General features: G+C 39.8%; 1 protein-coding gene across 5 annotated transcripts in view; it reads right to left on the bottom strand.

The window, feature by feature from the left end:
- TMEM108 (transmembrane protein 108) overlaps positions 1-26,851 on the bottom strand; it is a 363,670-nt gene that overhangs the window by 187,876 nt on the left and 148,943 nt on the right. For 4 of the 5 annotated variants that reach the window (XM_072651345.1, XM_072651343.1, XM_072651346.1 and 1 more), the window contains one exon: positions 6,212-6,297. In XM_072651345.1, coding sequence (XP_072507446.1) covers positions 6,212-6,251 — 40 coding nt within the window. In that variant the 5' untranslated portion in view covers positions 6,252-6,297. The remainder of the gene's footprint in view (positions 1-6,211; positions 6,298-26,851) is intronic. The other variant, XM_072651344.1, reaches the window with a different exon arrangement.

The raw sequence follows: 26,851 nt of genomic DNA, 5'->3' as shown, positions 1-26,851 counted from the left end.
TAGGCAATGGGGAGACAAAGGGAAAAAATAGTCCCTCCTCTCAGGAAAGGCTTAGGAAATCTCAAGGCAGAGTTTCTTAAGGACTGGGAGCTGTGAACTTGGGTTTTTTGTTTTAATATTTCAACAACTGTATTTCAAAGTGATTGGCAACTAGATGGTTTAGAGGGATCTGAGTTCAAACCCAGCCTCAGAGAAGTACTAGCTATATGATTCTGGGCAAGTCACTTAACCACTGTCTGCCTCAGTTTCCCTCATCTGTAAAATGGAGATAATAGCACCTATTCTCCATGGTTGTTAGGAGAATCAAAAGAGATAATAATTATAAAGGGCTTAGCAGGGTGCCTGGCAAACCTGGCCTCAGACTCTTACTTGCTGTGTGACTCTGGACAAGTTAGTTCACCATTTGTCTCGGTTTCCTCATCTGTCAAAAGAGCTGGAGAAGGAAATAGCAAACTACTCCAGTATCTTTCCCAAGAAAACCCCACATGGGGTCATGAAGAGTTAGACATGACTGAAAGGACTGAACACAGCACAACAACAACATAAGTGCTATGTTTATCATCATTATCACCATTTTATGCATTTAAAACATGGTTCTCAGTTGGGGTGCATAGACTTTACCAGCCTGCCAAAGCAGGCTATGACACAAAAAAGATTAGAAATCCCCATCTTTAAGAAACATATCTCAGCTATTATATTTATTATTACACGCTCCTTTCCCAGGGCCAAAATTGGGGTCAGGGGGGAAGAAATAAGGACAGATGATAGTTGCAGGCAGGTTTGGATGCACAATTTTAGCTACTTTGCTTTAATTTATATTCCCAAAGGAAGGTCCTTGAACAGGAACCTTTATCTTAGTTATCTTTTTCTTTTTTAATTAAATCCCCCTCAACAGTGACTTGCATTGTTTGTCCCATGTCATCAATGGTCACATTCATAAGAAACCATAGGTCTGCATTGAGGACACTCCATCTCCTTACCAAGTCTATGCACTGGCTGTCCACCCTATCCAGAATGCTCTCCCTTCACATCTCTGCATATTGGACCATCTGATCCCCCAGAAGGACAAAAATGAAATGAAATGAAATGAAATAAAAGTCTCTATGGTAGAACCCATGGCTTTAAGATTTGCTCACTCTGTCCCTTCAAGAGAAAATCCTGCCAAACGTGCCACCGCCTTGAGCCTGCAGATTTTTCTTGAAGCTTCCTCTGGGCTCTCATTGAAACATGAAATTTCAATCACAGTACATACATATACCACCTTACATTCAGTGCATGAATCTTAGCATAGGACAACTTGCCCTGGAGATGAAGAGAGGCTGTCTGTGTAAGAAGAGGATGTTCTCAGAAGCTCCTGAGAAAAAGTCATTTGCACATCTCTCTATGCAAATACAAATGACTCCATATAAAAATATGGGTTTGGAACAAATAATAACAAATTGTGGATGTGTTTTGCCTTAATTGAAGCTCATAGATACCACATTGTTAACAAATCCAAAGGTTTTAAACATCTAGACAACAAGTGGCTCTTGGTACTTTTCTCTTTTAAATGAGTCAATGAAAAAAGTTTTGTATTTGGAGACAGAGGACCCCGATTCCAACTCCACTTCTGACATTTAATACCCTATCTGACCTTGGACAAATCATTTAGACTCTCTGAGCCTCAGTTTCTTTGTCTATAAAATTGACTAGATGAGGTTAAACATTCCTCCCATCTCCAAATCTATGATCCTAGGACTCTTCTGTTTAAGAATTTATTTTTAAACATAAGGATGCATCTTAAATAGCATCCTTTAATGATAGATATACATAAATAGAATTTTATTTTAGTTTGATGCTGACACAAAGATTTCTCAGTTTCTTAAGATTGCTTTTGTCGGATTATTTTTCCCTCAATGAGAGGACTACAAATATTCAGATGGCAAACATTCATTCCTGACACATTCACATGGTAGGTTTTGCAAGAAGGGCATTTGGGGTTTACAACTGAAAGGACTGTTCTATGCTAGCTCCATGGTAGGAGCTATGGCTGATGTTGCAGTCGGCATGGTGAAGAGACACTGTTGCCAGGAGAGGAGTTTTGCATGAAAATAAATAGCTCTTTCTACTGACATTATCACTGGTGACTGGCAGAGATGATGCAGACTTCAGAAATAGTACTGAGATAACACCACATCTCAGAAAATGCATATATGTAATATGTCTTTTCCATAAGACAGACCTTGTCTTTCTTTCTCTCTCTCTGTCTCTGTCTTAGCTTTCACCTTTTTATTTACATCTGTTTTTCCAATTCCAAACAAAAGCTAAATATAAATTTGAAACAGGTGGACCTTCCCTAACTTGCCATAAATGACGTGACTATTTAGCACCCCTCATCCACTCTTCTTCATCATTTAGCTCTTCTAACAGGGGCTGGATGACCACTTGTCAATGATAAGGGCAGAGGGGATTCATGCTTTGGAAGACACATGAATCAGATGACTCTAAGAGTCTATGATTCTTTAATTTTCAAAAGAAATCTTCATTTTCCATTACTCATATCACAAACACGAATGATCAGGATAGGAAATCAGGGCATTAGGGTGAGTAGTATAACACAAAAGGCCTTGAATAACAGATAAAGGAATTCACACTTTATTCATTAGGGGAAAATGTTCAAATGACCATTTTTGAGCCAGACAGTGATAATCACAGCTGTGATTTCAGAAGGTTATTTTGACAGCATTATAGAAGATGGATTGTCTAGGAGAGGCTAGAAGATTGGTAAATAATAACAATAGCTAATTTTCTACAGCAGAGGTTATTGCGAGAGTACAGATGGCATAGGATAAGGGCCCAAGGTTGGGTGGTGGAAGAGACAATAACCAGGAAGATGAAGACAGATATTAGAATGCAGACTTGACAGTACAAAAGGCTGAAAACCAGACTCATGCTTAATTAGAGTGGGTTCATTGAATATCTCTGTCTGCTTGGTAGAAGAAGAGGGTCTCCATTGGATGATTCTGAATTTCCAGTGCAAACTTTGCCTGGGAATGGAAGAGCTCACACTCAGTTACATTCAGCAACTCCCATGACAGTCTCCATGGAGATGTCCCTTCATCTTTCACATGTCCTCTGTTTTGATTAGCCAACTTTGTAAATGAGGGGTTTTGTGATATAGGACAGAATATGAATGACAAAACAAATAGATGAAACAGCCAACTGATTGGGCTCATATGACGATTCCTGCAGTGGTATACAGCTAATCCAAACCAGTCTCTGGATCCTAGAGCCAAGAGGTGCCAAAGGCAGTGTCTTGCTCCATCTGCTACTTAAGAAAGACCAATGGTTCTGAAGCAGAGGACTTGATTTCAAATCTCACCTTGGATTCCATACTACCTGTAGGACCTTGGGTCTCTCACTTCTCTCCCTGGAGTTCAGTTTTTTGGTCTGTAAAATGAAGGGCTTGCATCTTCTGATAGAAGTGATAAAGTCAAGATGCAGAAGGACACACTGACTTTTAGCTCATTTAAATCATCTAGCTCTTCTAACAGAGCCTGGATGACCACTTGTCAATGATAAGGTCAGAGGGGAATCATGCTTTGGAAGGCACATGAATCAGATGACCTCTAAGAGTCTATGATTCTTTAGTTTTCATGGCCAATGTGATCATTTTCTTTGTTTGACCATGTATATTTGTTGCAAGGGTTTTGGTTTTGTTTTTTCAATGGGTAGGAGCAGAGAAAAACAAAATCAATTTTTGTTGATTAAAAAAAAACAATTCAATTTTCTAAAAAATGAGGAGTAAAGGTGTCTCAGACTACTTCCAGCTTTAGATCTGTGAGGCTACGTTCAGCATAACTCAATGGCTGGGCTAAGGCCCTAACTGGCATCCCAAACCTTTGAAGGGGCAAGGGCAAGATTAGAAGTGGGTCTTCCCTGGGGCTACTCTACCAAGGCTTTCCTCTACATCAGTAATATCCAACTCAAATAGAAAGGAACCCTGAAGAGCTACATAAACCACAAGTTAATATCATTTATGTTGTATGGTACCTTTATTTATTTTGTTAAACATTTCCTAATTGCATTTTAATCGGCTGCCTTTGCAGACAGACAGACCGGTAGTCACAGGTCTGATGCCTTGCTCTCCACCATGCTGTGTAGTCTCCATTTCACATCAGAATTTTAGGCTTCATGCCTCCCCGTGGACAAATGACTTCATCTCTCTAAGCCTCAATCCTCATCTATGAAAAGTGCATGATAATATTTGCACTTCATTCACATGATTGTTGTGAGGAAAGTGCCTTGTGAACCCTAAAATTCTATAAATAGGAGTTAATAGTCCCATCGATAGCCACAGAGTAAAATGTGACCTAGTGAATATTCATACACTTTCAGATACCTGGTCAGCAAAGGAGATGCCATTATGACTAATGAGATTTCTTCCATGGGCTGAAACCTTTCCTCTGTTACACAGAGTAAATTCACTACAGGAGAGACAGCATGGAATAGTGGAGGCAGAACTAGTCTCAGAATCAGGGAGATCTGATCATGGACATAAACCCATCAGGGCCCACCTTGGACAAAAAGGGGGGCATTCAGGAAGTCACTCAAGTGCCCAGTGCCTCCAGGCAATCCTCTAAACCTCTAAATTACCAACAGTAACTAATCCATAGAATCCCTAGTTTCCTTCAAAGTTCATCTCCAGCTATGAGTGTCTTCTATCCAAAATTATCTTATATCTATTTTGAACATACCTATATTTGCATATGTTGTCTCCCCTTAGAAGACTGTCAATTCTTTGCAGGCAGGGGCTGTTAACTTTTTTTGCCATCATATCCCCAGCACCAAAATAACCCTTGTTTCATAGTAGGCACTTAATAAGTGCTAGATGATTTACTTATTGATCTGCATTAAGAGTTCTTCCATCAATTAAATCTAGGTCTCCTTCCCCAACCCCACCAAAATGTCATTGTAGTTCAGAATGGTGCCCAGAGGTGGAGTAGGGAAGACTTGCACATAACTGGTTTCTATCTACCATGACACAAATGGGCTAACATGATCAGTGTTACAGGGATTAAAATTCGGTGGTAGAAATGAGTCAATTAAAAATTCAGCCAGAATGCTATTCAGAGATGCTGTGCTCCATATGGAGGCTGAAATCTAACTTGAATTACTCAAATCAAAGGGTTGATTTGTGGGTTGCATTCCAAACTCTTTTTATTTTCTCAAAAAAATGTAAAGCAAATTTAGCACATCTTAACAGGAGCCAGACAACCAGCCCTGGAATATTCACACAACTTCCAAGGACTTCAGCAAGAACGATTCTAGAAAGGTCAAGATGTAAATTTCCCTTAAACTACATTATCCAATGGCACTTTGAGGGGGCAAAGCTAGGGCAGAAATGGTGTCAGTTTGCCAATCCCAATAAATAGGATTAAAAAAGAATCCATAAATTACAAATCCAGCGCCATTACAGTTGTTTCTGTCCATTTGGGTGATTAACAGGGTGGAGGGAAATGATCAGCTTAGGGAGTAGGGCAGCAGTCCAAGCATTCTGTCCAGCTCCAGAGATTCAATAAAACAGCAACCCTGAGATCAAAAGTCAGAAATCCACAAAGGTGTAAGGTCCAGGGGTGACTGTGGACTGGGCAAGAGAATAGGATCTCAGTGAAAAAGTCAGGAATCCAAAGCTTCTGTATAGAGCAAAGTCAGGAAAATATCACGGAGAAAGAGGAAATGGGTAGAAAGACCAGGCTACTGAGGAACAGTCTTTTAACCACCAATCCACCAGATGCTTCACTTCCCCACTCAGCCATGAGCTCAAACACTTTTAAGACAACAGTAATTTAGTGGCATATTCACAATCTTAACTCCTACCAACCAAAAAGTGCATGGGACTCTACTGGAATGGAAGACCTTTTTATTCTACCCAGTAACACAGAAACATTTGCCTTTCAACATCTAATTCTCTGAAGGAGCGATATGACTCACAACTCACATGACAGTTAACACTGAACAGTGGTACATATTCAGATAACAGAAAATCAGGAGACTGTTCAACATATAGATTAATGAACAGAGGAATAATTCACTGCATCCATCTCTCTAACCAATCCCAGGCTTTCCTGCAGATGCTGTCCAGAGGATACTGACACAGCTGGAACTCAGCAGACAATGATAACACTACACTGACATATTAGAGGCAAGAGGAAATAGAGACTGTACTTACTAAACAGTTGGCAATAGAGGACCTGTAAACTTCTCTTCATGGTATCATCTGGTCCTGCTTGTCCTCCAGTTTATTCATGATTCTGTCTGGGAGATGGAGAGAAGAAAATTTATCATGAGAATGGAATCATTCTTTTCCCTTCAGGGAACATAATCCCATCCAGCTGTTCAGAAACAGTTCCACTAATGTCTACCCTGGTTGTAATGCACCATTTACAAATAACTTCAAAATTATCTCTCTAGAAGGGGGTCTTGGGGATGGGTGAACCACAAATAGTTCGTTTCGAACAAAATCATCGATCAAATTCTCAAACGGTGCCTCTCCCAGGGGAAATTCCAACCAGAATGTAAGAGTAAAGATCTGGCTTCAGAGCTTTGGAAGGGTTTTCTGAGAATTTGCTTGAATTCTTGAGGTCAGAAATAGAAGACAAAGAAAGTTCTTTTTAGGTATTCTCCAACCCCCACCCTACCCTAACAAAATGTTCTTAATACTAGGTGTGTCCATGTGTAATTCTGGATAAAGGGTTGAACAAATTAGGAGTCACTTGAGAGTGCTCTCACCATTTCAGCCCCTTATGGCTCCATATCTATGATCCAAAGGAACTGACCTTTCCTACTTCATAGAGTCCATGAGTAAGAGGGCATGGGAAAAACTGGGCAGAAATTAGGTAGTAGACAAATAATAAGTTTCATAAAAATGGAACAATCAGCTCCTTCCTTACTCTTGTACTGGTTTGGTCGGTTTACTACCCAGATCCATACTAGAAAAATGGAGAAGGGAAGCTAATTCCAAATCAATAACTACTTTTCTCTTTTCTTTTATGCTAGACCAAAAAACCCTTATGATTAAGGGGAGGGGAAAGATGTATTGAAAACAGCAGAACTTATCACAGTCCCTAGCACATAGGAAGTGCTTAATAAACACTTGTTACTTGCTGCTTATATTTAATGATAAATGACCCAAGGAGATTAAAATAATGACAATCATGATGATAACAGCCATAATAATTCATTGCTTTTTAACTCTATTATTTACCATTAGATTCCTTCACATCAGTGAAGTAGTTCTTAATATTAAGCGTAGTTGATTTTACTCAGCACTTCACTTTTTACAAAGCACTTGCCTGATAACAGCCCTGTGAGGCCCATAGTGCAAATATGCATTTTTCAGATTATGAAATTTAGAATCAAAGGGATTAAGTGACTTGCCCAATACACTCTATGCATGACACTGGAGACTGAATCCAGATATTCTGTCTCTAAATAGTGTTCTTGTCAGTATACCAATTCTCTTCAATTTAATAAGACCAACATTTATTAAGGGGCTATTATATATAAGACTGGTCAACTAGGTGGCACAGTGAACAGGGCACTGGACCTGGAGTCAGGAGGCTGTTTGGATGGTTTAAGTAAGAGTTAATTACACCTGGAATTATAATGTATTGTAAACGGAAAGAAGGGAACTCATATGAGACATTACCAAAGTAGGCCCTGGCAACTGAATGATATGGTGAATGTGTTAGGTGGAAGAGTCAAAGATGTCTGAGGTTTTTAGCTTGGGTTACCAGGAGGGGGTTAATGGTACCATGACTGCAAACAAGGAATTCTGGAGGACGGTTGGGTTTTTTGGAGAAGGTAATGGTTTCAGTTTTTCACATGCTTAGTTTGAGTTTGAGGCAAATGATGGGAAACATGAGAGTAGACTTCAGGGGTCAGTAATTTTATGCAGATTAGGTGTTATCTACATAGAAGTAATAAATAAAGTCATAGGAAAGGATGAACAGGAGAGACATCATAGAGAGAGAAGAAGAAAATCTGCATTCTAAGGACAGAGCTTTGGGGAACATCCACACTTAGGGATCAAGAGGAGGAAGTGAAGAACTCATTGAAGAAGACTGAGAATTACAACTCATACTGGTTGAAGAACTAGTGGAGAGCAGTCATGGAAGCCAATGTTGATTCTCAAAAAGGTGGGGATGGTCAGAGGCATCAATTTCTGCAAATGACTAAGGAGAATGAAGACTGATAAAAGGTCAGGCTACCATCTATGTCTATTCTCTCCAGAGGATGCATAGTATTAGTATAATTCCATAAATAATAACTAACATTTGGCCTAAGTCTTTAATAAAGTACAGAACTCACAGTACAACCCAAATGGCTGAATGGGGGAGGGGAAAAGGTGATAAGGAAAATACTGGCAAACTTCAGGAATAAAAGAGCAGATAGGGTGTTTTTGCTAATTATCAGTACAGGGGAAAGCATCTTCCCTCTAAATGGGATGAAAATGATCAGGCCAGACACTAAGAAAAGTAAACCTCCCAGAACTTCATTTTCTATTAAATCAAAAGAATATTTATTCTGTGTCTCTTTCGGGACAATCCTACATAGTGTAGCTCCCTGGATAGAATACTCTTCAGTCTCATGGTCCTATATGTTTGAGTGAGAGAGAGTCAAATGTCAGGGAAAGGTGAAGAATGGCCAATTCCCTTGCTTTGCGATTTCAAATCAATTTGAAAAGAGCTCATCAATTTTATGACTCACTGAGAAGGCTATGAAGTTGAGAGTTTCCTGCTCATCCTTTTCCCCTTGGTGTCTGGGGCCTTCTCAACTTGTCTTTCTTCATTAGAATGTAAGCTCCTGTGACTTAAGTGAAAGTCCTGGCTCTATCATTCATTAGCTATAACCTTAGATGAGCCCTTTTCCCTTTCTGAGTCTCAGTTTCCTCTTTTGTAAAATTAACAAACTGGAGGAGAGGACCATTAAGTCATCCTCTCCAGAAAATCTAAGATGCTGTAAACTAAAAGGCAAAGGGAATCAGGGTTATTCTCTTCAGAAAACCATTAAGTGAAGTCTACCATGTGGCATATATTGTGACAGGATCAAGACCCAGTAACTTTAAAGGTCTAGACAACTTTTAGTGAGAAAACTTCCTCTGCTGAGTGTGATCTAATAATGCTGATTAGTAACTAATCTGCATTTTCTAGTCTACATTACAGAGATGTCCAACTCAGAACCCTCCTATCCCAGCCACAACCAGAACCAATAATTAATAAATAAATAATAAATTGATTGATTAAACCAAAAATAATAATTAAGCCAATAAATTAAAATATAACACAAGGCGAATTTGGTATTTTCTAAGTGAACACACAAGCACCAGGGATCTGTTTCTATTTGAGTTTGACAGCTCTAGTCTACAAGGGTGGTATGGGGCCACTGAAAGTTGAAGTAGCTTGTAACATCATTATGTATGAGAAGAAGGAATGGATCCCAGCTCCTCCTGGTTCTGAAGCACCCCACTGTCTCTTACAGGCTTAATAAACATTGGCTGAACTGAATCAGACAATATTCATTGAATCAAAGGAATTACTCTATAAATCTATGAAGCAAATTATGACTCAGCATGAACATCTTCTCACAACTCCATCAAAAATATCTATAATCAGTTGTACACTTGTTGCCAAGATATTATCATCAGCATCCAACTCTTTCCCCAGCTTTAAGTGCATATGGGGGCCATCAATATCAGCCTTGGGATTTTAGGAACAAAGCCTGGGTTGCAGTTCTGGAAAGAAGAACAGTTTGATATATGTCCCCTTTAGGACTGTCTCCTCATCTATAAAATGTCTTACCTTGCTGAAGGCAAGGAAAATGGATAAGATAATCTCCTGAGTCCTCTTCCAAATCTGAATTTATGTTTCTTGCTAGGACTTTGGGGAGTGAAATGACCATTCTTACTCAACTAATGAGAAACTGGGGGTATGGGGGAGAAAGGAAAATGAAAGAGCTCTGATTCTGAAATGGAAGAGTTCTTTGAGGCTATTTGGTTCAACCCATCCATTTTACAATTCAGGAATTTTTTCTGTAGATAGCTAATTTGTACATAATTGTTTCCATGTTGTTTCTCTCATTAGACTGTGAGCTCCTTGAGAGCATGAGCTATCTTTTGACTTTCTTTGTATCCCCAGCACTTAGCATGATGCCTGGCACACAGTAGGTAATTCATAAATATTTACTAACTAAGACCAGGAAGAAGGAGCACCTGGCTCCCAGAGTTTGCTGCTTTCTGGTTCACTTCTCATTATGGAACACAGTCACACAGCCTCTCACTGAATGCTTTCAAATACCTGTATAAAGCAATCACTGCTCTCCCTGCAATGCACTGCATTTGCCAAAGCATGGCATTTTTTCCCAGTGATTTATTTAATGGCTCTTGAACACATTAGTCGCGTGAGACAAACTAACAAACAGCTCCTCTCTGCTGATCAAATACTCATGTGAATGAAGGCAGAAAGCATGTTTGTCTTCTGCTTGGGAAGTCCCAAAGGACTGGCAGGCCTATTGACTAAGCTATACAAAGGAAGTGCCTTTGTTATTATCTACAGCACTCTAGGAGGTTAAGAGACACACTTCCACATTAGCATCCTGATTTCCCTTCCTTAAAAAGAATAGCCCTTTCAAAATACTTCTTATTTCTCCACTGAAACTACTATTTTTCCCCCTCCAACAATCCCATGTTTCCTGGATAGGAAACCTGTTACTCATCTGATCATGGGACAGAGATTGCCATGACAACTGTGTCCCCAACTCCCACTGTAAACTGGGGAGGGTGAGGGTTTCTAGCAAAGCAAAAAAAAAAGAAAAAAGAAAAAAAAAGAGAAAAAAGGAAGGAATGGACTCTATTATCTAGGTACCTCCTCACCACTGGAAACTTTGGAGGGATCTTAGGCGGCAATTCAATGAGTTAAACATCTGTCTTCATCCTCCCTCCACACATATATCTTTACCCATACTCCTGCTGCCCCCAGAATCATAGAATATTAAGGAACCTAATTAATTTCATTCAGTTCTCTCATTTGTCATGAGGAAACTGAGACTGTAGAGGTATAATTATTTACCTCAGGTCATTAAGTGATGGAACTGAGACTTAAACCAAAGAAATGTGTCAAAATTTTTCATACTTGTAGTCATAAAAGGCAGCATGATAACATACATAGTACATAGAAATCCTATCTAGGAGACAGATAGACCTGGGTTCAAGTCATCCTTGGCTGTGTGACTTTGGTCCAGTCACTTTACTTTTCAGCATTCCAGATGATTCTCTGAAAACATTAGAGAATTGGTCAGAATCTGTTGTTATAGAGGGAGGCCCCTCACTGGGTCCTCTTCTATAGCAATGAAATCACAGGTTCAGTTAAAAAAAGAACAGGAAGGAAAGAGAGGAAAGAGAGAAAAATGAAAAGAAAGAAGAGAAAAGAAAACATTCTTGCCACATATTATTATTCAAAAGCATTGAGGGTATCTCAACTCATAGCGTTCATGTTCATTAAGATATTGGCTTCTTGGACCTCCCCAGCCCTGGGAAAGATTCAATGAAAGTCAAGGTCTTGGCCTCCTGTTGCTAAGTCCTGACCGCAAGGCACTTGAATCTGTGGTAGGCAATGATCAAATTGTCTTAAGTAGGGGGTTCCCATGGTCTGCAAAGGCAAAAACTTGCCTCCAGCATAGCTCCTTTCCACTACTCCCTCCCCTACTAATTTCCTGATCCAACTAGGTTTCCCACAGCCTAAAAAGAGGTCAATAGAGCTATCAGAAAAAGCAGAATTTCTAACAAAGGAGAAACTCTGTTCCTCAACTAAAAAGAAATCATTGTTGAGTGTAACAATTACTGATGAATACTGTTGGGGACTGGGATGGCAATTTTATGGGCTCCTGTCTTCCAGCTGGACGTTATTTGCATTTGTTTGTAGTATGGCATACTGCTATCCCAGGTCCTGAAGTCAGCAGCTGGCTATAAATAGAAGGACAATCAATGATGGCCTGTGCTTGTTACAAGAATCCAAGGCTACTTCTTATGGCATGTAAGCGTATTAAGATTATTTATCTCATTCACGGAGACAGGAAGGAGCTTGTACCAGCCAAGGAATCTGTCTAAAATCCTCCCTTTTCATGGTTCTAATGTTAAACACTGAACAGTGAGGTCAAAGGATTAAATGATACTGCTTAGATGCCAAATATGAGAGGGGGATGCTTCATCATGGTGCCTGAAGTGCTAATGAAAAAGATCATTTCTGTTCACAGAAAATTCATTCTCTTTATTTTTCTGTTTCTTTTCTCCTTTCTTCTCCTTTTTTTTATAACAATGCCTGAAAAATATCTTTTGAAATTGGATTCAGGAACCTGGAGGAAGGCATATTGCTTTCTGGTACCAGCACAGTTGTCCTGAAAAATGTGTTGATTTCTTAGGGTGAACTGGGAACAAGGGGCCATATGAAGCTCCCAAAACTCTATCAGGTTGCTTTAAACTTGGGATTGACCTTTAGCTCCTTTGCAAGGGCTTCAGAAATGCAAAACATTATACCATTTCAAAGTGCTGGAGCAAGCCATAGTTTGAATCTTTCAAATTCAACCACTTATATGAGGTCTTTCTCTCTCTTTTCCCCCATTAAGACAAAGGAGCAGGGAGAAAAAGTATACAGCTTCCAAAATCACTGGCTGGTGTGAATCAATTTCAACTCATGGTTCTGGTTTAATCTTCAAAGTCTGTCATATAATGGATTTTGCTCAGAAGTTAAGCAGCCCCACTAGGGCAGACAGATTATGCTGATGTGAAAAGATAGCTGGAAAAGAATAAAAACAGAATGGATAACTATATAGGACAAAAGAAGAATTGGTTAGAATATAGCATGGGCCCCAGACACCTGGAAAGTCGAGATTAAAGACCAGCTGTCACATCAATAGGGATCATCTCTGTACTACTGAAAGCTAATGGTATTCCAAGATTTACGGAACATCACATAATGCTCTACAAAGTTTGAAGCTACAGGAGAAACAAATCAAATATAGTTGCTCTGACCTCAGAATACCATATTGCACTTTTGTCAATGGCTTGGATGATGATGGTAGGATAGCTAACATATTGGATGACAGTATCAAAATCCGAAAAGTTCTCAACAGGCTAGAATGATGAGATGAACCCAGTAAGACAAAATCTAATAGGATAAATATAAAGTCTTACATTTGGATGGGTTAGATAACAGTTAATGTGAAAAAAAAACTCTAGAGATTTTAGTGGATCACCGCAAGCTCATCAGCAGTTAAGAAAGTGGTATAGCCAACAGAAAAGCAAACAAGATCTTAGAATAAATGGAAATAGATTTAGGATTCGGAGGTCATAGTGCCATTGTAATTTGTTCTGGTCAGTCCACATCTGGAATTCATTTCACATTCAGTTCTAGGTGCCATATTTTAGAAAAGATGCTGACAAGCTGGAGACTCTCAAGATGAGGATGGCAGGAATGATGAGGGGCCCTGAGACTATAACAGATGAAGACCGGTTGAAGGAAAGGAGACGGTTAGCTTAGAGAAGAAAACAATTTAGGTGGAGATGGGAACATAGCAGCTTAGTACAGTGCCCAACCATATACATGTTAGCTATACTGATAATAGGAATTATTATTATTGTTTTGAATGACCCCAGAGGGAAAACTAGGAACCATTGGTGAAAGTTTATAGAGAGGCAGATCCTAATTTGGATATTTAGCTTTGCTATGTGATGTGAAGTAAAACTCTTAACTTTTAATTATATTTAATAGGAACAGGGGAACTTCTGATTAGTTACCAATGAAAGGTAATGGGGTTAATTAAATCAATAAGCTTTCATTAAGCACTTACTACAGTCCAAACACTGGGCAAAGCGCTGGAGATAAAAAAGGCAAAACCATCAAGGATCTACCAGCCTGATAGTGGAATCAACACATAAATATAGGGTATACAGTGTAAATGGGGGGTAAGCTCAGAAAGGAGGCACTATGAGTGGGTGGATCAGGAAGAGCTTCTTGAAAAAGGAGAGATTTGGGTGAATCTTGAAGGAAGTGATGGAAGACAGAAGAAGGAACAACATTCCAGAGCCGGGGTGGTAAAGTGGAAAGACTAATGAACCTGTAGTCACAGGACCTGAGTATGAATCTTGCCTCTGCCACTTGCTGGCTGTGTGACTTTGGTCAAGTCATTTCCTTCTCAGGACTCAGATTTCTCTTTAGTAAAATAAGGAAGTTATGCTAGAGATTTCTAAATTCCTTTAAGTTTGAGATCTATGATTACCTGCTCCTCACTCTACTCTCCATCCTCCAGAGTGAGGGTTCCCCTCATGGTTCTGACTGATACGTCCATCACTAAGATCTTTTACCATTCATGATTGGTCAGGACAAAATGAAGGAATTTTATAGATGGAGACACTGAAGCTCAGCAAGGTCATGTGACTTGTTTAAGGTCACACAGCTCACAGACATAGAAAGTCTTCCTTCCTGTGACTGGAAACTAAAGCAAATGGTGGTAAAAATACTTAGTTCCATGTACTCTTTCAGAGCCTGAGTAGCAGCTCTGAGAACCAGATCAAACAGCACAAAACACACCTTCAAATCAAGTTTGTAATGCACAGTTTGAACATGATACAGGATGTCATCAAGACAAATTTAGTAGAAGAGAGGAGATAGAGACCCTGGGACTTTCACTGCTGGGGATGCAACAGGAGCAGGAAATGGTAGGTTAGGCAAGATAAGAGGTACAGGGTAAACACAACAAACTATAACATTGGTCAACCTTTTAAAATTATTTAACATTTCTGAACAAGATAAGCTTTAAGCAACATAAGGTATTTTTCATCTTTGTCTCTCTTTAATTAACTCCATACTTGTACCTGCCACTTAGCTCATGGGAACATCAGGATGATTAATGAGATGGTGTCGGTGGAGTAAATTCAGCTCCCCCAAAGAAAGGACCTAGGCAAAGGCAAAGTCTTGCCACATATGGTCCCATGTTGTACAAGTCAATTAGAAATTGAAGACCTGAGACATTAAGAAAGAAACAGATAGCAGGAGATTATGCATGAGCTTGGGGACTGACTCAGAGGTAAAATGTCACAAACCTCTAACACAGGAGGACCCAACCTTTTGAGAGACTTTTTGCTTCTCCCAGAACCTTGAAATGACCTGGTAGGGAGATGGTGACAGTTAAATCCCTGAAATTGGAGACACACGGTATGGCTTGGTGAAATTCTCAAGTGGGACAATGGAACTATGCTCCTAAGAGGGGGAGGAGAAAGAGAGAGAGAGAGCACATAGAATTAGAGAACATGGATTTGAATTCTAGCTTTGTTGCTTACTAGTTATATGACCTTGGTTAGGCTGCTTGAACTCCCTGGATCTCAGTTTTTCTACCTGTAAAAGGGGGGTGGAGGGGAATGGACCTGTTCCATTTCTGATCTGGGCCAGTTTGCCCATCACTAATCAAAAAGAGAGTGCATGCTCCTAGGGGCTTGACATATTAATGCTCAAATGGCATTATCCCCTTGCAGCTCAACACTCCTGAGCTTAAGAGATCTGCCAGCCTCAGCCTCCACATTAATTGGGAGTACAGGTATGTGCCAACATGCTGGGCCACTTTGAACATTCTCATTCGTTCAAGATGGTTGCTGAACAAGTACCATTTATGAGCCACTGGGGTGGATGGCAATGTGACTAGGGCACAGGGCTTAGTATCAAGAAGCTAAGCTTGTATGGTAAGTGGGGAGGAGAAGAAGAGAAAAAGAAAGGAGAGGAGAGGAAAAGAGAGGGGAGGAGAGATAGAGAGAGAAGGAGAGCAAGAGAAAGAGAGAGAGAAAGAAAGAGAGAGAGAGAGAGAGAGAAAGAAAGAGAGAGAAAGAGAGAGAGAGAGAGAGAGAGAGAGAGAGAGAGAGAGAGATCCAAGGTGCCAGTGCCATTCAGAGGAGAGAGAATCTCCCTGGTTAAGGAGTAGATCAGGTTTACAAAGGAAATGGCATTTGATTTAGGCCTTGAAGGACAGGAAGTATTTAAACACTCAAGATAGCCTTAACAGTGCCCAGAATTCTATAAGCAAAGGTAAGCAGATAGGAAGGCATATTTAGGAAATATAGAGGCCACCAAGTTGATGTGAAAGGAAAGTTTAGAGAAGCAGCAGAATATAAGGTTAAAAAAAAAAGAAGTCTGGAGCCAGAGAATGGAGGTTCACATGGCCATAAATCTAGAGATGAAATAGAATTTAGAGTCATTTAATCCATCTCGCTATACTCATATTTTCAACTTTTTTTTCAATAGAGAAGCATTTATTCTCTCTCATCCTCTAAGGCAATTTTTCCTTTTTTGAATTAGATTTTCCCCCAAAACGTCTGCTTTTTCTCCCTCTCACTTTCCATCCTTGCATTGTGAAGACCAGGGAAAAAAATCTGTCACAAACATGTCAAAAAAAAATTTTCATTGTTTCATTGTGAGTCTTCCACAATCATGGTCCACTAATATGCTGATCAGCATTCCTAAGATTCTCAAAGTTGGCTATCTTTACAATACTGTTGTTTGACTACAGAATATTCTCCTGGTTCTTCTCTCTTCACTCTGAATCAGAGTTCATACATGTCTTCCCAGGTTTCTCTGAAATCATCCCTTTCCCTTCAGCATTTCTAAATACCATAACTTGTTCATCCACTCCTCAATTGATGAGCACTCCCTCAGTTTCGAATTCTTTGTCCTTGTAAAATAGTTGCTATAAATATTTTTGTTTGTTTGGGTCCTTTTCTTTCCTTTATCTCTTTCCCCCAAACAAATTCTAAAAAAAAACCCTTTGTAACAAATATGCCTAGTCAAGAAAAATAAATTCCTGCCTTGGACACATCCAAAAATGTATGTCTGAGTCTGCAACTTGAATCCCTCACCTCTGTTAGGAAATGGGTGGCATGCATCATTGATTCTCTGTAGTAATGGTTGGTGACTACATTGATAAGAGTCCTTAAGTCCATTTCAAAAAATTATTTATATTTTCAGTTCTGAATTCTTTTCTTTCCACCTGCCCTTCCCTTATTCATAGAGAAGGCAAGAAAGACAAAACCATTACAAATATGTATAACCAAGCAAAATTGATTTCCATATTAACCATGTAATTCATAAGTCCCTGTGGGCAAAATTGTCCAAACCAAAAAAAAAAAAAAAAAACCAAACCAGAAACTAGAAATAGAACCAGAACTAGAAATTTAGGAACCAAAAGGGTTTACTAAGTTCACTAGCAAGGGAGCCCCACTTCCACATATAGTCAGAGACTCCCAGGAGGAACAAAAGAACAAAGCTTATACAGAAATTCTTGTTTTACTTAAGTGGACCATTCCACAGACTTCTTTGTAAACTGATTTTTACTTATGTAAATTTGCTCCTGGGATGTGGGAGAAGGGAAGTGGGGAGGGAGGCAGAAAGGGTGAAGGAAGGGGCTTTTACAGAGTTCTAGGGCACAAGGGGACCGAGAAGCTAGAGCAGAAGAAGGAAGTCATGGAACCAGGACCCTGACCAAGAAGGGGATGGGGCACATGTGTGGGCCAGACGTGGACACAGACAAGAGTAGGGGAAACCTATGGGGACTGGGGATAGAGATGTAGCATCCAAGCACAGAGAGAAGATAGACAAGTAAAGGACAAATATTCCAGCAGGTGGAGGGGCAGTGCAAAGGTTTCCTCTCTCTGGGAAGGAGGTCTCGAGCCAACTCCCAAGCACTCATCACATATTCTTCTGCTTCTCCTTGGGAAGATTTTTTTCAAGGTTTTTTTTAAAATGAAGGGTGATGAGGAGTGGGAACAGAGTGGCAGGAGGGGAGAGAGCATAATACTCTAAAGTTAACATAGGTGGGTTTTTTGGGGGGAATGTGGATTTCTTTCAAAATTCTTTTGAATTTATGTAGTTCAAATTTACATAAAATGGTAATACGTATAGGTTTCAGTTAGGCAGGAGGTAAAGGGCATCTCTTGATTGAACAGGACTAATTACTGGAGATATGGGGATAAGATTGTTCAGGTTAGTAGTTTCTCGTAACTCTGCCCTCATAGATAGATAGGATTGCTCCTGATCCTCACTGTTTCAGCACTAAGGTAGGGGGAAAGCATGGGCAGGGGCTACAATACAAACAGTCAGAGACAAAGCAGAGGACCCACAGGCAAAATGGGGGTGCTTGAGTTTTCTCTGCTACCCACATCCTTCAAAATTATTTCTTTTCACAATGTTATTTTGCTTAAATTGTTTTCCTGGTTTGTTTACCTTACTCCCTGTACCCCTATTTCTTATGAATAAAAGGGACCTTGGAGACAATCTAGTTCAATCCTCCCATTTTACAGTGGAGTAAACTGAGGCCCAAGGATGTGAAGTGACTTGTCCAAAGGCACTTAGGTAGTAAGTCTCAGAGACAGGACCTGAACTCAGGTTCTCCTAACTCCAGAGCTTACCTTTCCACATGGTCACACAGATAATAAGTAACAGAGAACCCAGGTTCTTCTGGCTCCAAATCTTGTGTTCTTCCCACTGTTGTTTTTCCCCCTCTAAACTCTACCATCTTGATTATTTTGCATTTAATTATAAAGAGAATACAGTAGACTTCCAAAATTATCAATTCAATCATTTTTAGAAATGAGGAAACTCAGTCTGGGAGAGAAAATATCACACAAGTAATACGTGGCAGAACTGGGGTTTGAACCTACTTTACCTAGCATCAAATCCAGAGTTCTTTCCTCTGCATCACACTGCCTCCCTTGGAGACAACACCAGGGATGTCAAACTCAAAGAGAAACCTAGGGTCACTCCATAAAGATCCCTGCTGGCCACATTGACTTAGAAAACCACATATTAGCATTATATGTGTTCTATTGCATTTTTATTCATTTTGTTCAGTCATTCCCAATTACGATGTAATCTGATTTGGAGAGTTGGACATCTCTGGTCTAAACATAGTTCAGTAAGCAGTTGGGCTCCAATGAATGTTTCTGAGGTGGGTGATGGCAATTAGCTTTGGACTTAAGAACCTACCAGGTAAGACTTTTAAGATCTACTGACTAAGGATCTTTGTTTCAGGGAAAAATTCTGAAGTCCACAACATCTTAACCAATTAATCTGAAACTATCCAATACCCTGGTTGGAATGCCTGCTGGCTCTGGGATCCTGTCTGTCCAGAGCTGAAGGGCTAACACACCAGTAGAACATGGATCCAAGAGGGGAAAACAAAACGAAACAAGACACCCCATTGTTTCTGGCTCACAAATGCTAAAGAAAAGTTCCTGAGGCCAACTAGTTCAAAAATCTCTAGACCACTAGTGAGTGTATCAAATAGGGTAATGAAGCCTATTAGCGGCCCAATAGCAAGACTTCAACCTGCAGGAGAGGATTCGGTTTCTAATCCTGATTTCAAAGACATGCTTTTGTGAAAATGAGCTCCCCACAAAACCTGTCTAAATAAATCAATAAATCACCTAGATCTATGTAGTGTTCTGTGGTTGAGAAAGCACTTTGAATACTGGTGATTGCTGGGAGAGCAGGCAGCACTGGCATCTTGCAAAGAGCACTTAATGTATGTAACAAACTTAAAAGTGCCATCTTAATTTCAGATAGCATTACTATCACTGTGGTTCTTTGTTGCTGACTTAAGAGTCAGGAGACCTAGGTTTGAGTTTTGGCTTTCTGCCACAAACTAGTTTCCTAGTCTCATGGATTTAGAGTTGACCAAGCAGACCAACTTCCTCCTTTTCACAAATGGGGAAATTGAGACCCAGGAAGGTGTAATGTGACTGTACCTTCCCTCCTATTCACATGACTGCTAAGGGAACTGAAGCCACTGAGGTCTGGAACATCTTCTTGGGGAGGTGGCAAACTTTCCTGATTGATAAGCATCATTTGGTCACTAGTCAGACCCATTACACTTTATATTCCAGCCTGCCAATTTTTTGCCATTTTGTCCTTCCTTACCTCTATCCTCTCCCCTTCTCCTCTTCCCCTCTGTGAATTGTAATCAAATTAATGCCTACAGAGCTACTGGAGAAGCATTTCAATCAACTCCCCTATGGCCCTACTCAACATCTTTTGTTTCTTCCCAAAACAAAACACCCTTCCTTGCTACTATTCCCTAATGTGTGTTCCCACCCTTCACAGTTTAAGCTCCTTGAGAGGAAAGGCAGTCTAGCTTCTGTATTTGTGTATGTGGACTTAGTATATAATACTCAAAGAGGACCAAAATGACATCATTATGTTGGAGGTACAGTGTGTTCGACTGCACCTGATCAGATCGATATGAGTTTGGAATATTCTACCACAGGTTGGGCACAAATAATCCATATGAAATTTGGACTGGAAATGGCTTTAAAATACTGCAATTGTGTTTTGTTCATAGAGCACAGTGCCTTCTTTGATGTGGGCATGCCATGCTGGCCCAGTCCTGTGCCAGTGTCTCCCATGTCACTCAATTAGTTCCAAAGTTTTTCAGAGCCCTTGAGAATGTCCTTGTATCACTTCTTCTGCCCTCCATGTGAACGCCTGTCTCGTGTGTGTTCTCACTAAAATAGTCTTTTAGGCAAGTGTACATTTGGCATTCGAACAACATGGTCAGCCCACAGGAAGTGCACTCTCTGCAATGCTGTTTGCAGTAACTCAGCACATAATAAGCCCATAAATACTTTTCACTCATTCACTTACTCACTAATTCACTCATTCAAGTGACTTGTCCAAAGTCACACAGATAGTTTAGGAGTCTTCTGTGATGATTTTGAAACCCTCCAGACCTCAGCTTCTTCATCTGTAGTGTGAAGAGCATTGGATTCTAGTGATTTTTTCTGCTCTAATATTTTATATTTCTTCTCTGCACACAAAGGGTGAAATTCTAGGGAATCTATAAGCTTGTTAAGGAAGAAAATGTTTAAAATTCTTTAGTTCAAATGGGATATAAGAATTAACTTTTGAATTCTTCATCTTGGAGTTGTAATGGTATATCTGAAATGTTACTCAGCTGAAATGGATTTACTTAGTGTCCTGTTTTTGTTTATCTTTCATTCTCCAAGAGCATCATGACATCAGGAGGGTGATGTCATGACTTGCTAATGAATTGGATTTAAGTGAGGGAGGGCTATGCAAAGTCACCAGTCTCACTTTCTCTTCCAGAGCCATCTGGGTCCAATGGCCAGATAAGGGTCAGGATGACTGGAGACAGCCTCAGCATTGTCCTATTACTATTATACTGAATATATATTATTCAGAAAATCTAGACACAAGCCTTTAATATGGGCTTTGTTTGAGGAGTGGTGAGGGAGAGAAGCTGGAGAATACATCATCATGTATTTCTTGTTCCCAATATGGTCAGACACAATGGCCAAGAACTAGACAACGCAATGAATTGAAATTCTGAACGTATATGGGGAGAATTGGTTTAAACTGTTAAGTCCTAGAATTGCTACTTTCAAATAAACCTTTCACTCAGAACCTGAAACACTTAACAATGACAGCAAGTGTTTAAAGATAGATCACACCTGTAGCATTCTGCCATGCAAATAACTCTTAAGCCAGAAGCTCAGGACCTGAAAGATTTGTGTGTGTGTGTGTGTGTGTGTGTGTGTGTGTTCGTCCTTTGTTGCTGAAGAAGACCATGCCATCAGTGACTTGCACTTGACTTTGTTTTGAGTGAGGGAAGGCTGTGCAGGTCACGAGCTTCACTTCTCCTCCAGAGCCAGAAGAACCCAGAAGGAAACAGGCAGTAGGCTCATAACATTCTTAAAAGAAATGAAAAATATGTCTGTTGGCCCTGCGGCTATACATCTGTGATGCCATGGATGGAGCAGCGTTAGACTAGATTTGGGTTTGAAACTCATCACTGATATTTCTTAGATATGTGGCCATGGTAAGTCATTTAACATCAATGAATCCGTTTCCAAATCTGAAAAATGGAGATAAATTAATACTTATCACATTCAATTTCACAGGTTTGCTGACGTGGACAAAGAAGAAGCACATCCCATCTGATGACATCTGTGTGTATTTCTCAGGTTCATGGCTCTCACTGTGAGACTACCGTTTTATGATAGGGTTACCCTAAGAATAAATGAGTCCCTCTGCCAACAGGCTGTTCCAGACACCAAAAGTGGAATTTCACTTTCTCCTTCCTCCCCAAAGTCTACCCCCTACCTTTCTTACCATGTCCCCTCTCCCTCACCACCAGACAATGCAGCTCTATCCTCATCCTTGCTAGAGGGAACCCAGAATTACCTCTTTTACACTAAGCTGCTCCCCTCTTCCCAGTGGTGGTAGGCCACTCCTTTGGCATGAATACTCCATATCAAGGACTTGTCATTAGTTCTGTATTTGCCCCCTTAGGCTTTTCCACTCACGCTACAGCTGACTTCGTTCTTCTCTAATCAGAGTGAAAGCTCCTCTTCTTTTTCTATTTGTTTCTCAAGCGCTTAGCACAATGCTTGAACATAGTAAATCTCTAATAAATGTGCATCCACCCATGCATCCATTCATTCAAAAAACACAGAAAGGACTTTTAAAACTTTAAAGCTTATATTAACATCATTATTCTTTTTCTAAGCTCCTAGATACTTACTGCCTTAAAGATATATGGCCTAGGGAATTACTAACAGTCAGAAAGCTTTGGTAAAAATGTGTATGCTACTTGAATAAACAAGATTGGCGGGCAGTGTGGTACAGTGGAAAGAGCTCTGAAGATGACTTGTAAAGTCCCTTTCAGCTCAAACTCTAAAATCGTACCAAGTGAAGTCATATGGCCTGGCTCCAAATCTTGCCTCTGAAATTTACTACCTGTGTGAGCCTGGGAAAATCACTTAACCTCTTGGGGTGGGGAGAGCTGGATTAGATGACTGGTCAATTCTGATATCCTTATCTGGTTTATCTATTATACAGATAGACTCCTTTTCTCTAAGGAGTCCAAGGCTCTAAGAATAAAAATTACTTTTCATATGCTTCTGAAAGGACTGATTTTTGTGTCTGGCTTGGGAAAACAACCCATTTTATTATTGTTAACTAAGATAGGAAGTGACTCATTTTACTTCCAATGAGAATAGGGTACATATGACTGAGAGTAGCAGAATTAATATAATAGAAATATATTCTATAACATATACTGTAATATAAAATTAACATTAATAAAAATCAGTATAGTAACGATTGAATTAATATTAATAAAATCAATATAGTAATGATTGGTAACATTATACAACGTTCTCTAGAATAAGAAGTAATTTATATCCAGTATCTCACCAGATAATAGCATCTGTCATTTTTAGATTCTAGTAGAGGGATGTTTTTTGTACTTATTGTTGGACTCACTTCCTAGAAGGTTTTCCTTCCAGATGGTTTCCCATGCATGGTGGGTTGACAGGAACAAAGAGGAGACCTGATCCCATTTGATGGCCTCTGTGTATTTTGCAGGCTCGCAGTTCTCAGTGTGAGAAGAATGTCCTATGAAAGCAGGGCTTTCAGATTCTAGCATCATCTCTCCCCCTCTCTAAAATGCAGTGCTCATGACTGCATGTGCACATTCTGAAGAGCACTCTGGAGCTCCCTAGAGCAGCTGGCGAGTCCACCTTCACAAATGATTCTCCAGGTGCCCTACCTACATTAAAGACAATAAAGATGGGATGATGAGAACATAACAAAAGAGACTGGCTGAGTAGCCAAGCAGACAGTGCAGCGAACAGCTGAAACATAAACTGTTCGGGCAAGGGATGGGGAGTGGAAAATTCGAGGAAACCCATGAGTTAAAGGAGAAATGGAAGATAACAGAAGACAAATGTCTGGACAGTCTTACCAGCCAGTGGATTGCCTAGAGCCATTGTGCACCTGTCAGACTACCAGCAGACTGAATTAAAGAGGGAAACAGAAGCAATGACAATGAAGACCCCGGCCAGCAGGCGTGCCTATCACGGCTCATTGAGCTCTCTAGATCTGAATTCCACAGCCATCATCATCTTGCTTCTAGCTTTTGCACCATTTTATGCATTGCTCTAGGACACAAAAGGTCCACCAGCCAAGACACCACTGCTTCTTTTCATTTCCTATGCCTTCAGCAAAAATTTAAGGGATTTCCTAGACCACATGCCCTCCCCAACTCTAACTCAACCACCACAACTGTTGTTTTCCTGTCATCTGAAAAATAGAAGACCAAATCCTCAGCCTGCCATTCGGAGCCTTCCACAAGCTGGTTCCTCTCTACCTTAGGGAGTTATTGAAAAACATCCCCTTCCTCTGTTCTCTCTGCTCCAGCCAAACGGGCCTGCTGCTTCCCTGTGCAGGCCACTCCTGACCCTCTGCTTTAGTCAGAGCTGCCTCTTCTGCTTGGTTCGCAATTTGCCCCCTGACTTCTGCTTTTGAACCCCTAGCTTCCTTCACAGTAGAGGTCAAGCCCTTTCCTCCATGAAGTCTTTCCTTGTCTTCCCCAGTTAGAAGTGCTCTCTATCCTGAAAGGATACTGACTTTCACGGTACATACTCTGTATTTACTTATCAAGCGTTGTGTTATATATCCATATCAGAATGCAAGCTGCTCCTTGAAGGCAGAGATTGTTTTTATGGTTGTGTAGTCATTTTCCGTTGTGTTTGACCCTTTATGACCCTGTTTGGGGTTTCTTCACAGAGATTGGAGTGGTTTGCCATTTCCTTCTCATTTTACAGATGAGGAAACTGAGACAAGTAGGGTTAAGTGACTTGCCCAGGGTCACATGGCTAGGAAGTATCTGAATCCAAGTTTGAACTCAGGTCTTCCTGATTCCAGGCTCACCATTCTCTCCACTGAGCCACCTGGCTGCCCGAGGGATCACTACATTTTTGCTTTTGTGACTCGATGCATCTCACTGCAGACAAATAGGTGTTATTATTATTGTACTGATTACTGTTACACTGCAGATGTGGATATATTTTTTTAAAATAATATTTTATTTCCGCCATGTGAAAACAATTTTTAGCATTTAAGTCCTGAGTTCCAAATTCTATCTCTCCATCCCCTTCCCCTTCCATGACACAGAAAGCAATTTCCATATTAGTCATAGTGTGAAAGAAGACTAGAATGAGAAAGGAAGAAGGAAGGAAGGAGAGAGAGAGAGAGAAAGAAAGGAGTAAAATAGTATGTTTCAGTCTGTATTCAGACATCAGTTCTTCCTCTAGAAAGGGGTAGCATTTTTCATCACAAGTCCTTTGAGATTATCTTGGATCACAGAGCTAAGAATAGCCAAATCATTTATAATTCTTCATATTAAACATTGCTGTTTCTATATACAATGTCCTCCTAGTTCTGATTACTTCACTTTGTATCAGTTCATGTAAGTCTTTCCAGGTTTTTCTGAAATCATCTTGCTTGTCATTTCTTATAGAACAGTAATATTCCATTGTCATTATATATTCCATTATCATCATATACTACAACTTCTTCAACAATTCCCTAATTGATGGGCATCCCTTAAATTTCCAGTTCTTATCTACCATAAAAAGAGTTGCTATATATATTTTTTACAAATAGGTCTCGGGTTCTCTCTCTCTCTCTCTCTCTCTCTCTCTCTCTCTCTCTCTCAGCATAGTTCCAAATTGCTCTCCAGAAAGGTTGGATTCCTTCACTACTCCACCGATAGTGCATTAGGGTCCTGGTTTTCCCATCTCCCCTGCAACATGTATTGTTTTTCTTTTTTGTCACATTAGCCACTCAAATTGGTATGAGGTGGTACCACTGAGTTGTTTTAATGTACATTTTTCTGATCAATAGTGATTTAGAGCATTTTTTCACATGACTACAGATAACTTTGATTTCTTTATCTAAAAATTGCCTGTTCATATCCTTTGACCACATATCAGTTGGGGAATGACTTGTGTTTTTATACATTTGACTCAGTTCTCTATATAGTTGAGAGATGGGGCCTTATCAGAAATACTTGCTATAAAAAATTTCCCCCAGTTTTCTACTTTCCTTCTAATTTTTGTTGCATTGGTCTTGCTTATACAAAAAAATTCTAATTTTATATAATAAAAATGTCCCATTTTACTTTCAAAATGCTCTCTATATCTTGTTTGGTCCTAAACTCTTCCTTTATCCATACATCTGACAGGTAAACTATTCCAGGGTCTCCTACTATGCTTATAGTCTCACCTTTTACACGTAAATCGTATACCCATTTTGACCTTATCTTGATCTATACCCAGTTTCTCCAGTTTTCCCAGCAGCTTTTGTTAGATAGAGCTTTTGGCATATGATTGCAATGGAATACTAATGTTCTACAGGAAATGACCTGGAAAAACTTACAAGAACTGATGCACAGTGAAATGAATAGAACCCGGAGGACACTGTACACAGTTATAGCAAGAAGAACTGTGAATGGATTAGCTGTTCTTGGCAATACAATGATCCAAGAGAATCCCAAAGGACTAATATTGAAGCATACTATCTGCCTCTAGAGAAAGAACTGATAGTGTTTGAATTCAGACTTAAGCAAGCTATTTCTCCCTTTCTTTCATTTTTTCTTCTATTTGTCTTCTTGTACAAAATGACTAATGTTTTACATAAATGCACATGTATAACCTATATCTGATTGCTTACCATCTCTGGGAAGGGGAAAGGGAGAGGAGGAAGGGAGGGAGGGAGAGATATGGTTTGGAACTCAAAACTTGAAATAAAAATATTAGAAATTGGAGGGAAAGTTCAGAATAAGATAAATTTTAAAATTAGATTAAATTTTAAAAACTAAGTATTGATCTGGTTGCATCCCATAAAGTTTGATATGTCATCTCATTGTTGTTATTCTCTTTAATGAAAGTATTGATTGTCTCTATGATTTG

Source organism: Notamacropus eugenii, chromosome 3, assembly GCF_028372415.1.
Source record: "Notamacropus eugenii isolate mMacEug1 chromosome 3, mMacEug1.pri_v2, whole genome shotgun sequence".
Classification (NCBI taxonomy): domain Eukaryota; kingdom Metazoa; phylum Chordata; class Mammalia; order Diprotodontia; family Macropodidae; genus Notamacropus; species Notamacropus eugenii.
The sequence above is the reverse complement of the archived record's forward strand: the minus strand, read 5'-3'. Positions and strand labels throughout refer to the sequence as shown.